Here is an 18,452-nt window from a genome sequence, read left to right as displayed (position 1 = left end):
AAGGGACATTGCTGCCTGAATAACTAATTGCGGCAATATTTGGGATCATTCTAACCGTTCAGTATTGATTATAACCCCAATGTGATGTCTTTCTTGTTTTAAACAAATACAGAAAAATCGCGTATCCTATTAATTTATTTCTCGGGAACTCAAAAGTGTCTTTATTTCATTCTTTAACGTCTGTTTGTAAACCTCTCCGATTTGAAAAGGGGTGATTTTTTTTTGCAGGCGGTGAGAAACATGTATGAGGATGAGCACACATTAAATGACGGTGGTCATTTTATCCCTGTCTCCCTGAAACTATCCCGAAGTGTAGCTTACAAATCTCAGCTAACCACCCGTGTGACTAGCAAGCACGCACTGGAGAACGAAGGTGCCGCGTCGAGATGGGATTCTCTCCCCGTGTCAGTGAACTTAAATCAGTAGCTCGCTACTAAATTGGAACGCTTTACGCTGTGAGGAGATCCTCAATGAAAAAGCTGAGGGCAAATAGAAAGAGAGAGAGAGAGAATAGATGGCGGGGAATAAGATGAAGAGATGGGGAAACGTGTTGGACTGGACCTGTCCCCCCACACATACAAACACATAAACGTGTTCTGCACCTTCTGTTGTACATTGTTGACTATCCTCTCTCTGGTTCTCCAGTCTCTCCCCTCACTACGCTGACCAGCATTTAGCAGGTGTCCCAAGTCTTAGTGTGTGTTTGTCGCTTTCTAAGTGCCCTGCAATGCCACCTTATAAGAGGCCAGGTGAAGCCGTGCAGAACTAAGTTAGCTTGGTGCATCGCAAGCGCCGAGTTAATGAACTGGAAATCTCCGGGAACGCGTCACTCTCACAACAACAGAGAGAGAGAAAAAAAAGTTGAGCTTCAAAGTCCACAGTCATTTCTGAGGGGAGGCGGGTTACGGGTGTCATGGAGACGGGACCTGAGCCGTCTCTCCCGTCGTTTGTGCTGGTCAAGATAGCGGGGCGGCCACCAGCGCTCACTGCACTCTGCAGTGCAGGGGGGCGCGGGGAACCTGGAACTGGAGCAGACAGCATAACACAGCTTCACAGAAACTTCAAACGTCTCCCTTTACTTTGTCATGCTGCCCCTTCTGGCTACAGGCCGAATAACATACAGCAATTCCCAGCATCACTTTAGATATGAAAGTGTTTTGCATGGCTTTTTTTTTGCACATGGACAAATTAAATAATACACAAACTGGAACAGATAGGTTTTTTTTAAATTTTGAGAAATTTTGCGCTAGAATTGGTTAAACGATTAAAGTAACGTGGAAATTGTTAATGCATTGAATTTCAGGAAAATGTTTATGTCATGGACAATGCTAAAATAAGAATGATGTCTACATGTTCATCATGATCTAATCCGCGCAGTATTTACTGCTGACCAAACTACTGTTTAAAATACAAGCCACACAAAAATTTCCCGCACAGCCGTTTTCGGTACATGTCTGTCCATATATAATCGCCATTTCAGCAGGCAAGATTGATTCGACTTGGCATTTATCGTGTCTTTTTTATCCCCCTGAAATTCTATGCAGTCGAATTAAAATCAGTTTGCAAATGTTTCTGAAATCAGCTTTCCCGCGTGGCAATAATCCCTGATTAAATTGCAGATTAGATGCGAAGATTTCGTTAATAATTTGCTGCTACCTGCGGGCCTTCCTTCGCTATCAGTGTGTCCACCCACTACAACCGTCCAGACAAACAGACAAGGGGGCTAGAGGGGGTGGGGGGAGTCATTTCCCTATTATTATCCCTTATTAAAACTCTACCTGATTTGCAAACACACAAGCACAATCGTTCAGAGACTAGAGGGTGGGATGGATGTGATATTTAGAAATCTGGGACTTGTAGACTAAGATATTAATTACACATCTGGCTTCCCTCTTTCACATATTGGATTTCATTAATTTTCTACCAAATAAGTTTAAATGAATACGAGGTGGCAATTTTGCATGTATCGCTCAGAATCTCAGTGTCTGCGTTCAGCTCTGTGTATATTCTGCCTAACTTTCCAATGTTAGAAATTATTTGGAGATGCCGGTGTTGGACTGGGGTGTACAAAGTTAAAATTCACACAACACCAGGTTATAGTCCAACAGGTTTAATTGGAAGCACACTAGCTTTCGGAGCGACGCTCCTATCACCTGATGAAGGAGCGTCGCTCCGAAAGCTAGTGTGCTTCCAATTAAACCTGTTGGACTATAACCTGGCGTTGTGTGATTTTTAACGATGTTAGAAAAGTAGAGATTGGAACGCCTTTTCCGTTGGAAGATCGGCTCTCGACCCGCAGCTGCCCTGAACTCCCTGGACACTAAACTATCTCACTCCAGCCCGGCTTGATAAACGGCGGGGTCTGTGGCAAATCCGCATTTTCACAGCTCATCACATTTCAACTTAAATCATGTAGTTAGGGAGAACACTTGAACAACTTAATGAAGTTCGCTGTTACTTCAGGACGGCACTTCATTTGAGGTCCTGTCCATGTTTACACGCAATTTTGATCCATCACAGATCTTGCTTTCAGACAATAATTAGGACCAATGTTTGCGATTGTTGAAACGTAAAAGAAAAACGTAAACAGGGGAAATAGAACAGGGCACCTAAAACAACTAGTAGTGTTTTGTTTTAAATGGTCAGCGTCTACGTTCTGCTCCACTTCCTGTATGTTCTCTTTGTTATCTGGTCTGAGAGATAAAAGTAAAATCCGATTTCTCAATAATGCATGAGAAGTCCAGTTGGGACGATTTATTGATGGGGTCTTTCTCATGGGCTACTTCGACCTGAGTGTTATTTATTTCCCTGCACCTTAGCTCCATAATAGTCTCTCAGCTGTTAGACAGTAGTTCCGTTCACCCGTTTTGTACAGGCTTTCTGCTGGGGAAAGTAGACACACAGAAAAACAGGCACTGGCAAAACGCACACACCAATGAATCTACCGGCTGAGCTCACGAACACAGCTAAGTCGAGAAAACTGAGTAGAAACTGCCCCTGAACTTGCCACGCCACGCTTTTTGTTTGTTCCTCTGTGGTATACATTCAAGTAAGGAAATATTAGCTGACCTATTCGAACTTATTTAGAATTACTTCTCGATTTCTGTTCATATTTTCTTTCTGTTTTGTTTTCTTTTAGCCAAGCAGTTCTAATCCTATTGCCTCTGTTCTGTTTTGCATCAATTAGATGCGCGTTTCATTTGATGGTTTGATACCCTGTCGGCTATTTGTCTTGTGTCAATCACTGGATCTAGGTAAGGGAGGGTCGGCTCTGGATTTTGGGTTGAAATTCGTTTCGCCTTCGCACACACACAGGGGCGAGCGTGAATCGAAGGAGAAGGCAAAGTGCGTGATCCCTTTCACGTCTCAGCGTCTGTTGTGGCACAGGACACCGGGTTGGGTGGTCAGAGGAGCGGTAAGAGAAGGGCCTCGACAAGGCCAGCTCAATTTTGCTCAAAATGTGAGAAGGTGAACTTGGTTGTAGATGGGAAGTTTGTTTAACCCCTCCAGTGCCAACTCGAACTGGAACACCAAACCTTCTGTTTCAACAATCCACACGCCAAACTCCACCCAGTCCAAAAGCTGGCCCTAACAGAGAAACCGCTCGAATTGGGTTCTAATCTATTTTATAATCAACCATTGCTTGAAAGCTAAACTCAACGTTAAACCTCAATCCAAATCAACTTCGACTTTAACTGTGAACCTAACTCCCATTCTAATTCCGATTTTAGCTCTATTCTAGCATAACTAACTGCAAACCAATCCAACTCTATCCCCAACCCTTAAACGTCATTCCATTCTCACTGCAAACCAACCACAAACCTAGCCACAATCCTAACTGTAACCCCATCCCCAACCTTAACCCTAATCCTACACCAACTGCAAAGCAACTCTAACACCAGGCCCTAACCGTAATCCACCCCTGAATTTATTTCTACACCTGTCCTAACTGCATATCAACCCCAAATCTAGCCATAACCCTAATCTGATACTAACCTCCTTAAACTCTAATCTACCATAATTAACTGCAAACCAATCCAACTCTATACACGACCCTAACCCCAAATTTGACCCTAATTCTACCCTAACTGCGAACCAACCTCAATCCTAGCCTCAATCCTAAACCGAATCCTCTCCCCACCCTTGACTCCGACTCTACCCTAATTGCAAAGAGGCTCGAACCCCAGCTTCAGCCCTAACCTGAATGGTCGCCCTAAACTTCCTATCCTAACTGCAAATCAACCACACGTCAATCCGAAACCCTAACTTTGATGCTAATCCCAACGTTAACTCGAATTCTACTTTTACAAATTGCAAACCCATTCCAACTCTAACGCCGACCTCAATCTTTATCCAAACGCGGCCCCGAACTCTCAAATCAAATCGAAATCAGGCGCAGACGCAGATCCCCCCTCCCATCTCCAAATCCAGCACCACCTCCAATTTTAACTGCAGTGTTGAACCCCGCTCTCACTTCACTTTTTTTTTAAAAAAGCCCCATGGATGGATGTGAATGAGTGTAACGGGACCCGGGGACATCTCGGGACTGCCAGCAAACAATCATCTCAATCCTGTTTGTTCTTCAATTCCCTTCGAAAATCAATGATTTATCTTTGCTTTCATATTTAAATCAGCATGCTTTCCCTGCTTCCGTTTATTAATACATTGATTATCGGGTTAGCCATTCGGGACCTGCAGCGTCTTTGCTGCGGTTCTGGCTCAGTGTACTGAGAGTGTGTGGCACTACTAAATGCGACCAGCCACTCTCTCTCTCTCTCCTTTCAAATGCAGTTTGACCGCAGAAAGCAACCAATCAGTACCTTCAGCTGGTCAAACCAACTGCTCCTCTGTCCGCTTCCACATTGTGGGGGAGGTTGCATTGTGCTCACCCTCCTCCTCCCTCCAAAACTCCCTCGACCCATGCCATACCCCAAACACAAATTACAACCCCATCCCCTCCCTCTCTCTCTCTCACACACACACAAGCACCTCCATCTCCAACTTTCAGGAAGTTGTTTAAACCAGGCGCACCCTCCCAAACCCCAAATCTCAGAATAATCCGCGTCTCAACCCACCTCTCCCCTTCCCTTCACCTGCCCCGGCAGAGACTGAGAGACATTTCCAATTCCGTTCCTGCTTTTGGTAATCGGCCTCATCCTGCTGTTCATGAAATTCCTTTCTGATTTCCCTTTAAACGTTCATCAATTTCACCCCCCACCCCCCTTGTTTTTGTTTAACCTAATCTAGTCGGAGTTTAAGTCGAGTTCAGGGTTTCCTTCTATAACAGTGTAACTTCAGCTAGTTGTAGGCACGGCAAGAGAATAAGGTGGGGTGGGAGGTGGTGTGAGAGAGAGAGAGAGAGACAGGAAAAAAAAGAAAGACACCCAATGTTTGGGTGGGGCGGAGAGGGGTTATAACGCCAGCGAAACGACTACAGCTAAGGAAGCAGGGAACAGGACCGAGAGAGGAGAGGAAGAAGAGAAACCAGCGAGAAAGTTCAGGAAGCCTGCAAGATTTAGTGGAATCAGATCGTTAAAGCAATGGCTCAGAGAACAGGGCGAGCAGGTAGGATTGTCAAACTGTTTATCTGAGCCGTGAGGGTGGGGGGGGGGGGGAAGGCGAAGTGAGATTGTTTCTCTGTTTCTCTCTCGCTCTCTATTTCAGCATGTAATAAACTGGGGTTAAAACCGTCAGCTTCACTACCCCACCCCCGTTTTTTGCCTCAGGATGCAGTGAGAGGTGATGGAGGGTGGGGGCTGATCAGGCGGGCACTGGACCTCCCCTCGGGAACATTGTGTTCACTTCATAACAGTCGGAGCCGGAGTTCCAGTCCCTCAACCATCCCCTTCCTCCCAGCCCTGATTGTCCAGCTCATTCACACCTTTAGGGTACAGCTGATGTTGCCTGACCCCTCTGTCCCCTCAACTTCAAAGGTTAGGTACTTGACTTGTCTGTTTCTGAGTCATTGCAGACTGTGCTGGTAAGTCCCTTTTAAAGGGTGCAGTGCAAAGATACTGTGTGTTATGACGAATCTGCTGTAAATTTTACTAACGTCTTGCCAGCAATGCCTAGTTATTTCAGATTTCGCACAACAATTCTGGCCGTGTCTTTTCTTAAGTTAATTTTTAAAAATACATCACAAAAAATTATTTTGACGCATCTCTCCTTTTCCTTTTTTCCTTTTTTATATATAATGAGGCTTTGACGGTGCCTCATGTTAAACTGTCTCTGGCATTTTCTGATCATCTGTTAATAAACATTTGCAGCGTTCTATTTAATTGTAACGGACTCCGGGAGCACACCCGTGGTTTGCCTTCGATCTATTAATTGAGCAAGAAACCAGAGGCAAAACTGAAATATCCCCCACCCACCCCCCAAAAAAACGTTGTGACTCCTTCTCGGCCAAGTTTAGCTTGAAAAGCGTTCGAACGTTTAGTCCAACCTACGCTCTTTGACAATCCAACATCCCTTTCTGGGCTTTCACAGGAACATTAATATTGAAGCTGTAGGAATTGGACCAACACTTGGATGGTCAATGGTGGGATTCTTCTTAAAGTCAAATTAGGAGCCCAATACAAAACTGCTGTAATGATCTAATTAATTATGACAAAATTAAAACAGAACAAGTGAAAAATCAATCTCCGATCATGTCGAGTGTACAATTAAATTGATTGTCCATCTGGCTTCGTTCTCCACCCGTTATGAATATGCAAACTGTACTGTCGCCAGTTCTGAAACCCCCAGGATTAATATTAACAACACCATCTATTTACTTCCAATTAGACTGTTGCGATTTAACCTACACGATTTTGGCTTAAACAAAAAAAAATCCAGAGATGAAGGAGCAAAACTGTTTCCTTCATAATCAAGATCCACCCCCCACCCACCCACCCCCACATCCTTTCAGTAAGGAATTTTTGTGAATGAGATTTCTCTCTCTCGGCCAAGGGCTGTCTCGATCGATACTCTGCAGGCAATCCGTTTCCCTTCCGTTGTGCTTGCCTTGCCACGGCTACTCTCCCTGAAAGACAGGCCACTCGCAGCGGCTGGGAGCACTCCTGCAACTGCAAACTTCACTTTCTCACAAACTGCATCCTCCCCCCCCCCCCCCCCACTCCCCCCCCGCATCCCCCGTGAGCCCCTGCACATGAGGAAAGGGTGTTCAGGAGTGTGAATGCCTTCGGTACGCCGTTAGATCCGCTTTGTGCAAACGTGCATGTGGTCATGAGCACGGGCCAGGATTCCGGACACCGACCCGAACATTACAGCACCGCACACAAATTGGTTGGTGGTATTTGAGGAGGTTTTTTTTTTTTTTGCAATACTGCAAAGACAGAGCGCACAAGTTAAACCTTCTGAGCAGCTATGTTTAATAAAATACAGAGCGATTTGATGCTACTTTCTAAACTGTTGAAATTTCACCCAAATTGAGGGAGAATCGCCAATTGTCAATTGCCTCCCCGTCAGAGGCGTGGACCATAACCGACAAACTTTTCCCCAATTTCGCCGTTTTATTTTGGAAGGTGCGTGCTCCTACTTTTAAACATACAATGCAACGTTTTAAAGAAATGCTGCGTTGCTGTGAATCAAGCTTGGGCGAGTTGATGCTACGTGACGCTAATTAATTTTACATAAATACGAAGTCACAGCTGTGTAGCAATTATTTTCAATGATGGGTAACTCCGAATCTTTATTTCTGGTTGCTCTGATTGTGTATGTGTGTGTGAGAGTGAGAGAGAGTGTGTGTGTGTGTGTGCAAACCACGGCCTCAAACAGCAGAGCCCCGATATAGTATCTTAGCGTATAAAGGACCCTCTGTAAGATAACAGTGTCTACTGTCGGGGAACTAACATTTCAGAGGCAAATACTCTTCCCCAGGTCCTGACATCCAGGCGAGGGTGAGCAAGGGCGAGCCCCTTTTATTCTAAGAACACAAGTGCTAACGAGTCTGCTTCTCGCCTCACCTAGAAACTCAAATGACGAATTAACAGGTTCGACTTCTAATATGATATATTAATTGCCAGACTAATTGATCTATCGATAGGACAGATTGATTGGCAAGCTGTAAATAGGAATGGTGTTTCTCCAATTAGGCTGCTTTCCTGGCGTCTGAGAGAACTTTTTTTGATCCAGGTAAAGCAGTGGAGGCGAGAGACCTCTGCATTCTATTCAATCTCTCTCTCTAATATATAAAACTTCGAATTGCCATCTCAATCCCTACCAGCAAATTCAACAAACCACCCCCAAGGTGCAACCGCACAAATTTATCCGATTATGAAATTTCACTCCCAAATTATCAATTTATAATCTCTCATGGTTTGCCTGACTGTTCAATTCTCGTGCTAAGCAAACACCATCTCAGAAACCGTTCACCTTATCCCGTTTAATGGATTATCGTCGCGTCAAGATATCGAATTATACACAATGAAAATGTTCATTTCTTTTCTACCAGAAAAAGTCAGCAACATGGTTAAGAGGTTATGTGCTAAAACTCACACCCACTGGCACCGGGTCCTATGGCAGTGTAAGACCCATACATCGATCGTGAAAGTTGCCTCCGACACAGGGAGCTGAACGGAACTAAAAGCAGATGCATTCTGAGTTTGCAGTGACTGACCAGCACATGGCTGGAAGGGAGGAGGGGATGAGGGAGGCTGGTGGTGGTATTGGAGGAGGGGTGGGGGGGGGAGGCGTGGGTGTTGGGGAAGTGGGGTGGAATACCCCAGCGCACAGATTTGGAAATGTTAAGTGGGGGGGGGGGGGGGGGTTGGTGTGGTTGGTTGGAGGAGGAGTGGGCGCTCCATCCAGTCCCGTCTCCGACTGGAGGCGCTTAGTCGCAGTCAACTACAAGAATCGGTTAGCAGCTGATGCTAAAGACAAATGGATTTCTGTCATTCGCTCAGACGGCTTTTAATTAGGGGGTCAACTTTTGTGTGTGTGTGTGTGTGTGTGTGTGTTGCGGGTGGGGATAGTGTTGGTGGATGGGACCTCCACTATTCCCAAATTACATTTCTCCACCAAATATCTGCTATCCGAGGGAGAACTGGCTGATCAAGAGAGAGGAACATTATGACAGAAAGAGTTCAGAACGCAGTCACTGCATCCAGAAAATTGTTCAGATTACCCCTTTGCTGGAGAACACTGGGGTGAGACTGTGGCGCGTTATACAAATCCTATAGCAATGCACTACCATCTTCAATATAATCCAGCCAGATTCAGAGAAAGATATGTTTCATCTTTATGCATCGCTTCTTAATAATTTCAACACCCCGTCTTTTCCTACCCTCGCTTCCTTCCCTGTTTAATAGTCAGTTGTCACCGATTTTTCTTTCGATGGATTTGCTGTAATTCATCGTGTTATGTTGACTTGTAGATTTCATGAGGGATAAGTTTCTCTTCAGCTACCTCTCTCTCTCCCCCCGTTTCACAGCATACATTTTCCCCTCATTTATTCCCCGCCGCTCGGCATCCATCCAGGAAAACTGTCCGCTCTAGCTCAGCAAATTCACAAGCTTAAAGGCGCGCGTTTTAAGTCCTCACGCATCCCGGAGCATCTCCCTTTCCATTTGCAAAACGTGTCAAAATGTTGTGGAGACGGAGAGCCTGGGATCCGCCTGATTTCTGTGTGGAATACATGCTTCTTTAATCATAGTGAGTGGCTGCGTGCATTTAGAACATACATGTGCGTGAGGAAGGGAGATGTATTTACTTCGAGCTCAATTTCCTAATATATCAGTTTACCTGTGTGCACATGTCTGTTTATGCACGTGTACATAGCTGAATTTATACCCATATTTGTGTATACTTGCCGTATGGGAGTTTCTCAATGCAATGAAATATATCTATCTGTATAGATGCACTTGCTAATATTAGCTTGCATCCGTGGATGTGTGTGTCACTTCTAGATTTATGTGTGAATATTCTTCCTGGACTTATATATGTGTGTGGAAACTTCATGTGCCTACGTGTATATACATGTCAACATTCTTTGCGCATTTACGTATGTGCCTGTGTATAGTTTGTGTCTCTGTGCACAAATATATCTGCATATGCGTGTCAATGTTTTTGTATATTTTTATATGTGCGTTGAAATGTCTGCATATTTGCACATGTGTGTCATTTGTGCATTCACATGTATGTCAATACTATTTCTGTGTTTAGGTGTGTATGCGTGTACGTACAATAGTGTTTCTGTATGTACATATGTGAGTGCTTTGCGACATAGTCTTGCTACAGGTGTCTTCAGCACCCGCGTTTTGCAGGTGAAACGCGCACGCCTGGCTAACCGTATAGCAAGGTGCATCCACAGAATGAACAAGCCCAGGATGAAACACATTGCCAACATTTTGATGATGGAGAGTTGCTGTTGTTGAAGTGATTGAAAGGAGGCAATACTTTAGAATAAAATCCATTCCATTAGGTTTGGTTTTCTTGCGGGTGTGCCATGACCATGGATAAGAAGCTATAACAGAAACCTTCAGTGGATGGAAATTCTCCAATACTATAATTTCTGTGCATATATTTATGCCAACAAACTTAATTTATTTTTTTAATGAAAAAAGGTCATTTAAAGTTTGGGGGCGTGCGTGTTTAATTAAAAAAAAAGAGTTTCTTTGGACAGCATGGCATCTCATATTGCATCCCTCATCATAAGGGATGCAGTTATATTTCACCTAGCTTAATACAAATGTGAATTTTAGCATGTAAATCTTCAACTCGGCCGACCAGATACAAAGCAGCATGAAACCTTTTCCGATATCGATTCCGAAAGGGAAAAAAATTGTAAGGTGGCTCCAAAGTACCCCTACACGTGCGCTATTAACATTCAAAGCAGGCCGTTGCAAAAAAAAAGGGAAAATAGGCTATTACCGATGTAGCGTGACCAGATTGGGTATAACATTTATTTTATCCGTGCTTCCTGTTCCTTCATTGTAGCCAGGCACTGCAAGGAAAAGGGTAATAATCTTGGGGAGGGGTTCGAGACAAGGGAGGGGGGTGGGGGGTGGGAAATGAGGGATTAAGAAGAAGGGGAAAAAAATTTGCTTTAGGCAAAATGTTCTTCGGACTGTGAAATTGCCGCTACATTTGAGAGCAGAATGCCTCAACTTTTCTAAAACGCACATATCCAGCAAACCCAAACCAAGCCAAGGGTACAAACTGGCACCATGCGCTCATTAGTGTCTCGCCAGCACATCTTAAAGTACTTCCAATTCTGCTTGTCCCTTTGCTGAGTGTTGACTGGGGCCTGTATATTATGATTGGACGATATTATATATATACAATAATCTGAGAGTACGGCTATATTAATGGACCTGCAGGCTTACATAGACCCAGGTTTAGACTGTGCAGATGCGTGTGTACATCTCTCTGTAAATACAGTTAATGTGATCTTGCTTTTCACATTGTCCATCTCTGTAAAGAAAATCCTACCCATCCATTGGGAGTATGCAACTTCCACACAGCTTTGACACGGTCTCCTCCCCCACCTCCCTGTGAACCCCCCAACACACGTACCCAGAAACACCCAATATTAACAATATAGAGTTTGCAATGCCACCCATCAGATCCCAACATCCTACTACAGTCACCTACTAACTGCATTAAGGAGAGGCTTCAGAAAAGAATGGTGTGTGTGTGTCTGTGTGTGTGTGTGTGTGTGTGTGTCTGTGTGTGTGTGTCTGTTGGGGAAATAAATTGTGACAGGCTCGTCATCATTCAGCTAAAATGAAAAAAATGGCCATTTACGAGGGTTTGCTTTTTTATTGCAGCGAGAACTTCAAGTGAAAAGCATTGTTTGAGCAAACACACATGTATATAGTGAACATTTAATTGCAGTTCGAGTACTTTCCAATTCATTATCCCACTCCCCCCCCTCCCCCCGCCCCGTGCTGTCCAGTTCTACATTTAACTTTTAAACCTTCACATCAAAGGCAAATACACCGTCGCGGGTAATCCCGCGTGTAAACACCGAGAGGCGTCAAATCAGACCAGTTTATTTACACCTAACACGATTATAGAGTTAAACAGTGAACGGACAAGAGCAGTCTGGATAAAACAGCATCAAGGGATTTGCCTCTCTCGCGTAGTGTATCAAGTGAGATGCGGATTGACTGTAGCCGGACAAGAGCTGATTTCGAGGACCTACACACAACCCCCTCTCTCCGCTCCACACTTGCCCGTCCTCTCCACCCCATCCCCCACCAAAAAAAAGTTTATTTTTCTTTAATTTCCGTTGGGCGAGACGGCACATTGCTTTGAAGTGCAAATAAAGCGAGAGGGGCTTCCTGTGAAATAGGTTAATGAATGGCTGGGCAGCGAGGTCACCCAACCATCACTCCCCCAAATCCCTTCCAAGTATCTCCCACCTCTTGTCAGACGGGTATCCAAAGTTTACAAGTTGTGCCCCGGATTTCCCGTCCATCTTCGGTTATGTTTATTTTTATCCCTTTCTTAAAATAGTGACTAATTTCGACTAAAGCTCTGCCCAAAGACCCAAGTACTTGCATCGCAGTTGGAACCGACAAAGGCCGCTGTTTGAAATCACTTCATTGCTGCTCTGGAATACTATCCTACACCGATTAATAATCCAAAATGCAATGGTGCTCCCGTCGACAGCTAAATAAATCCAGCACTCTGCGTTGCTACGCGCTCAAAAGGCATTGTAAAAATAAATACAGGGACTGATCAAATGTTTGTTGTCGGAACCCTCCCGCAGAGAAAAAGTGTCACTTTTCTCTCGCGGGTGATGCAAACGCTACCACACACACAACAAAATAAAACCCCAAGCCAGCAAGTTTGGAAGTATCTTACTTTCCAGTGGTTAGCACTTTTATTTTACTGTCAGGTCAGCCGCGCGGTGAAAATTCTTAAAACTGCTAAGCCAGACACACCAATGCTGGTAATGGGGTGGGGGAATAAACTGCACACAAGCTGGTACAAGGGAAAAACTGCGTTAATTTTCCCTTCCTCATTTGAGAGCTGTTAATGCCTGTCCCGCCGGCTGTAATTCCAGATTTCAGCCCTTCCTGAAGCGCCAGTGACCATCCCCTGTTCCCCAGTCCCACTAATATCACAAGTCAAATGAATTTCCCCGGGTGCTTCTCGAATGTTCTCTCGAACGGGATGACAGTGCCAACTTCACATTTACTCGGGGAGGGCAGAACAGCAAAATTCGACTCTGCCTCCCGAAATCCATTTTAGCGAGAAAAAAATATGGAAGACCCAGAAATATTCCTAGCTACAGAAATGCTTCTTAACTGTCCCTCTGTGCCTATAGTTAATCCAGTATTTTACTGTTTTGTATTAATTACGTTTTATTAAAATTGATCAGCGATTAATGGTGGCCCGCTCTGGATAAATGACCAAAGTGTAAAACTGAATTATGTGAGTTGAAAGTGTTCCCTAGCGTTAGATGGATTTCAGTTTAAGGGCTGGACTGTGCCTGGTTAGATATTATACAGGGTCACCGCCGGCACTCCTCAAGCTGAACAGTGAAAGCGGGAATTGTTTGCAAACTAAAATTACTTCAGCTATGGAAAAGGAGTTGGAGGTCTGGAGTGAGGACGGGGTGGCGAGGGAGACAATTTGCGAAGAAACGATTTCAATTACAATATGCAGAGCACGATGACAGAAAATCGTTTGAAAACAAGCGGTTTGATGACAGATTAAATGATTTGTCACCAAGAAATCAGACGGTTGACTCCATTCAAAGAAGGGTCGCAATAGTAAATAGCGAAATTAATACAGGCCGAACAGCGAGTATCCACATTCGTATCGAATAATCTCTGACTGAGAACAGAGCAAACGGAGATTCCAATCATAGTCACTTTCAAATTTATGCCCAGAAAGAAATAACAAAGTCACGTTTGCCAGTGTTTCAGGGAGTTCTTTATATATTATATTATATATGGTTTCTATTGTGTCTCGGGAGAGTGAGCGCCGAACTCAAGGAACTGTGAACATTTCCAACTTTGAACTCACCTAAAACCTTTTACCAAACTGAACTGACTTCAGAGAAATTAGAAACCAGCGCCATCTGCAGACCTGTGGGTGACACGACAACTAACCCACTCCATTTATCGCTCAAAAACCTTGCACACACACACACAAATCATTTCTTTACAATAAAACAAATGGGCACCTGAAAGATTCTGGTCGGCGAACAGGCAAGTGAAGAAATGAAACGCACATTAACTACCCATTGCAGAAAGATTATGGAGAATTCTGAAAGCTATTAAGAAGGAATGAGTTTTGAGTGTTTAGTACTTTTGCATGGCCGGCCCATCCACCGTGCTGTGTGACTGAAATTGCTGTGGGTCACTAAATTGATGCGTTTACACATGGACCCAGTGAAACGTTAAGAGCAAACATTATTAATAAAAAAAACTTCAGGGAGACAGGGCAAAGTGTGATTTCTAAACTCTATTGATATCCCCAGAAACGTTTTTTTTATTCTACAAAGTCTGTCAATCTAATTTCACCTTCCACCCCGTTAGACAGCTCAGGTGAACTAACGGGGTCTATGTGAGGGAGGAGAGCAGAGATGGGGTGGCAGTGGTTAAATAATCCGGTTGCACAGAAATACCGGTTAACAGAATTAGATAGACAAACAACATCTCAGGAAGTGAAAGCACCATAGTTGTCGTTTGATATATATCCTTCTTTGGAAGCGGCTGATTACAATAAAGAGTCAATCTGTTTAAAACAAACAGATGTACAGGGAGAGATTGTTCCCGCAGAATTCAATTTGGAAATAAGACAGGAATACATATGATATGTTAGAGGAAAGTGCAGCGAGACACAGATTAAACGAAATACAGATATTGTGCGGAGTTGGTCTTGACTAAGGTCTGTCTACTTATTCCATTTATCGTTTCGTCTTGTTCATGTCAAATGGGCTGCTTCGTAATTCAATTTCCCAAATAACATCTAAAGTCAGAATCTGAATTTAGGTGTTGTATTTGTGTGGTATAAGATTGAGTGGTGTACGTGAATGAGTGTTGTGTGTCGATGTATGTGTCCAGGTCCATGCGCGTATGTGTCTCTGTACATATGAATGTGTGTATACGCATGTCAATGTTTCTAAAACATTGTGTCACTGTAAGGTGAGTGTATGTATCAATGTGGATGCTAGTGTATGTGTGTATATAACTGTGTTTCTATATGTACATGCGATTATATGTGTGTATATGTGAGCACCTGTGTACACGCGAATGTGTGTGGTTAAGTGTGTGAGGCGCTGTAGATGTGTATGCGTTCCTCTGTATGTGATACTTCATGGATCTGATGTATATGTATGTGTGTCTGTACATGACTGTATGTGAACGTGTCTGTCTCCGTCTGTATGCATGCATTTCGGTATATATGCGTGTTTGCACATGTATGTGTATGTGTCTGTATATGCGAGTGTGTCTGTGAATAAGTGTGTCTCTATGTGTATGTCTGTATGCAAGTGTGTCTGTTTATGTGAGTGCGTCTTTCGCTCTGTATGTGTGGCTCTCTGTATATGTTAGTACGTTCCTGTATATGTAAGTGGGGGATGAATATGAATGTGTGACTCTGCAATATGAATGTGTGTGTCTACATGTGAGCCTGTGTCTGCATAGGTGTGCGTCTGCGTATGCATGTGTCTGTATATTTGTGTGTCTGTATATGAATGTGCGTGTCTGCATATGTGAATGTCTGTATATGTGTGCCTGTATATGTGAGTGTGTCTGCATGTGTGTGTATGTATGTGTGCCCTAAAAGTGAGTGTGTGTGAGTTTCTGTATTTATGTGTGTGTGTGTGTGTGTTTGCGAATGGTGACTCTCAAGACTGGCAGATCACGGGACCTCCTCATTTGGGGTCCAATCTGCGTTGGCGAATCACAAAGTGTTGTAATCTATTGGCTTTGTCTGACAAGTCATCCATCTTTCTAAAGGGGACTGGAGTGGCTGGAATCTGCGCAGGGTTTTAGAGAGAGCCACGCAGAACCCGGGCTCCAGTCTGTACTTCAAAACCTGCAGCCAGCACCAGAAACTAACCAGAGACACGCTCTCTGGCTCCATTTGGGCACTACCGCCCTACCTCTGATCCTGCAGACCGGTCTGTTACCCTGGCGCAACCCAGGCACCCGTCAGTCGCATCTGAGGAGACAGGGCGCTAGCAAAGGATTTGAGTGAAGGTGTACAGAAATTTTCAGAGGGACGGTGAAATTGCCAAAACGACGCATCGCGCGTTCATTTCCCGTCACTGCGTGAGCGCTTCTCTCTCTCTCACTCTCTCTCTCTCCCCCTCGCTCTCTAAACAGTCTATAAATCCGAGACTTGGTTTCCGACTGATTTACTCCAAAAGCATTGCAGAAAACTGGACGGACATGTGTCTCACCTGTGTTACTGCCGACCTATCTCTCCCTCCCTCTCCGTGCACCGAGAACAGCGAGTGAGAACGCCAGCCGCCAGTCACTTAACTTTCTTTGCCGGAGTAGTTTTAGTATTTTCGGTTCGACGCCACAGCTGAGAAACGAAGGGGGAAAAAAAAGACAGAGAAAAGTTGTTTTTTTTTTGTTTTGTTTACAGTCAATGTTTTTTTTTCTGCATTAACGTAAGCGTTTAATTAAAAGACGAGACGGCGGATTCAGTCCCTTTCATTTCTGTAGCGTTGGCACTCATGGATATACATTGTAAAGCAGATCCTTTCTCAGCTATGCACAGTGAGTAAGAGATTAATTGTACTTTCTATTTTCTAACGCCTGTTTTAAGTGAAATATTACTGCTGCGAGGCGCAAATTAATAAAGCCTTCTAACTGTAATTGCCAGTATATTTATTCAGCACGAAAAATGTAACGAAATGCACATTTTATAAAAGGGCGTTTTTATTAATAAAGGCGAGGAACATTTACTTGACAAAATGCCACTTTCATCTAAATGTACACGTCTGTGTTGTTTACGTTAATAGCAGAAAGATCACGGCACATATTAAACTGAGAATCTGAGGAATATTGAACAGGCCAAATATAATTGCCCTGGAAAAATAAAAGGGGATGTTTGAAGCTCCCGGGAGTTGGGTTGCTTTTCAGGTCATGCAACTTCCCTCCTCTCCCTCGCACTCTCTGCTCGGTTGTAAGGAGAGAGTGGCATGTTTCCTCGCCATCCATATTAGTCAAGCTTCGCTCACAAATGCCCCCCAATATTCGGCTTGTCACGTTGTTTTCTTTTTGCCCACTAATTCTCAGGTAGGAGGGTTCTCTCTTTCTCTCTCTATCTCTCCCTGCCCTCCTTGCCAATTTACTTCTCACTGCTTCCAGCTGCTTGTTAAAGGTAACATTTACAAGGGAGCCCCGAGAGTTCGGGTGGCAATGAAATCAGCTTTTATTGAAACCCGGATTTGTCAAGTGCCGGCTCATCCCGTTTCCCATTTTATCGTTCACCATCGCATTAGAAATCTCTCAAACACTATAAACCGATTGACTGCCCTAACATATATATATTATATATGAAGTCAAATCTTTTATTGCACTGGGTTGGGTTATCAAAATAACTTGTTAATACATACGAACCTCCACAGAATTTAACATCGGATTGAGAAGAAAATAAATCGTTTCACATATTACCATTTTCTTTGTAAAAGTAGACACATACTTATAACGCTTCACAGAAATTACAGCGTAAAGGGCTTTTAAATTATTTATTCTAATGTTCCCTTGATAATGCAGCTTTCAAATAATACTGAATCTAAGATATCAAAGTTGGTCTGAATTATTGATGCTGAATCAGATAGGAGTTTTGCCAGATAGTAACTTCAAACCACATCTCGGCAGGGCAATGGATACGCGCCGACAAACAATTGCCGTAAGAGAGCACTTTACCTCGGTCTCCCAGTTGTGTTTTGTCGGACAGATTGGCAAATGTTTCTGTTCCCTTCTTAACATAACTAAATTACAATTGGAACCAAGTTAAAATGTGTTGGGAAGATCGAGAAAGATGTCAGCGAGTTTTGTTTTAAATAGCATTCTGTGTAAGATTGTTCGACACAAATCCATATTTATAACCCACCGGTCTGTCTTCATTGCGGGCGCAATTCAGAATTAGTTGGAGTGATGTCATATCGCTAAGTTAGTGTTTGAAGTGAAGAAATAACCACGGTCACTCCAGCGTAAATAAACCTCGGCCAAGTACAGTAGGGCCAAGGGGATTACCCTTGTCTCCTTCTTGTTCTAGTGAATCACACAAATAAACCGGGGCGTTTGAGATAATTCCCCCTGCCTGTTATTAAACAGCATGGCCTCAACAAATAACACGGCGTTTGGAGTTAAAGGAAATAACACAAGGGCAAGCGACACGTTATTTAGGACTAGCTGCATGAGATGTGTCTGCAAGTTTTGAAATGTAAACAATTGGTCTGCCTAATTAATCGGTGCCCAGCATATGCACCCCATTACAGATTGTTACTTATGTGTCCCATATATATCAAC

The 18,452-nt window shown here is 43.7% G+C and overlaps 1 protein-coding gene across 11 annotated transcripts in view; it reads left to right on the top strand.

Moving 5' to 3' along the window:
• Positions 1-5,212: 5,212 nt before the first annotated feature.
• The window catches only part of LOC140484573 (paired box protein Pax-2-like), a 239,859-nt gene continuing 226,619 nt past the window's right edge, over positions 5,213-18,452 (top strand). For 2 of the 11 annotated variants that reach the window (XM_072583014.1, XM_072583015.1), the window contains exon 1: positions 15,914-16,691. In XM_072583014.1, coding sequence (XP_072439115.1) covers positions 16,649-16,691 — 43 coding nt within the window. In that variant the 5' untranslated portion in view covers positions 15,914-16,648. Of the gene's footprint in view, positions 5,566-15,889; positions 16,692-18,452 lie in introns of those variants that run through there. The other 9 variants (XM_072583011.1, XM_072583007.1, XM_072583009.1 and 6 more) reach the window with 9 other exon arrangements.

The sequence above is a fragment of the Chiloscyllium punctatum genome, chromosome 13, assembly GCF_047496795.1.
Source record: "Chiloscyllium punctatum isolate Juve2018m chromosome 13, sChiPun1.3, whole genome shotgun sequence".
Classification (NCBI taxonomy): domain Eukaryota; kingdom Metazoa; phylum Chordata; class Chondrichthyes; order Orectolobiformes; family Hemiscylliidae; genus Chiloscyllium; species Chiloscyllium punctatum.
This window is presented reverse-complemented; position numbering and strand designations above follow the sequence as displayed.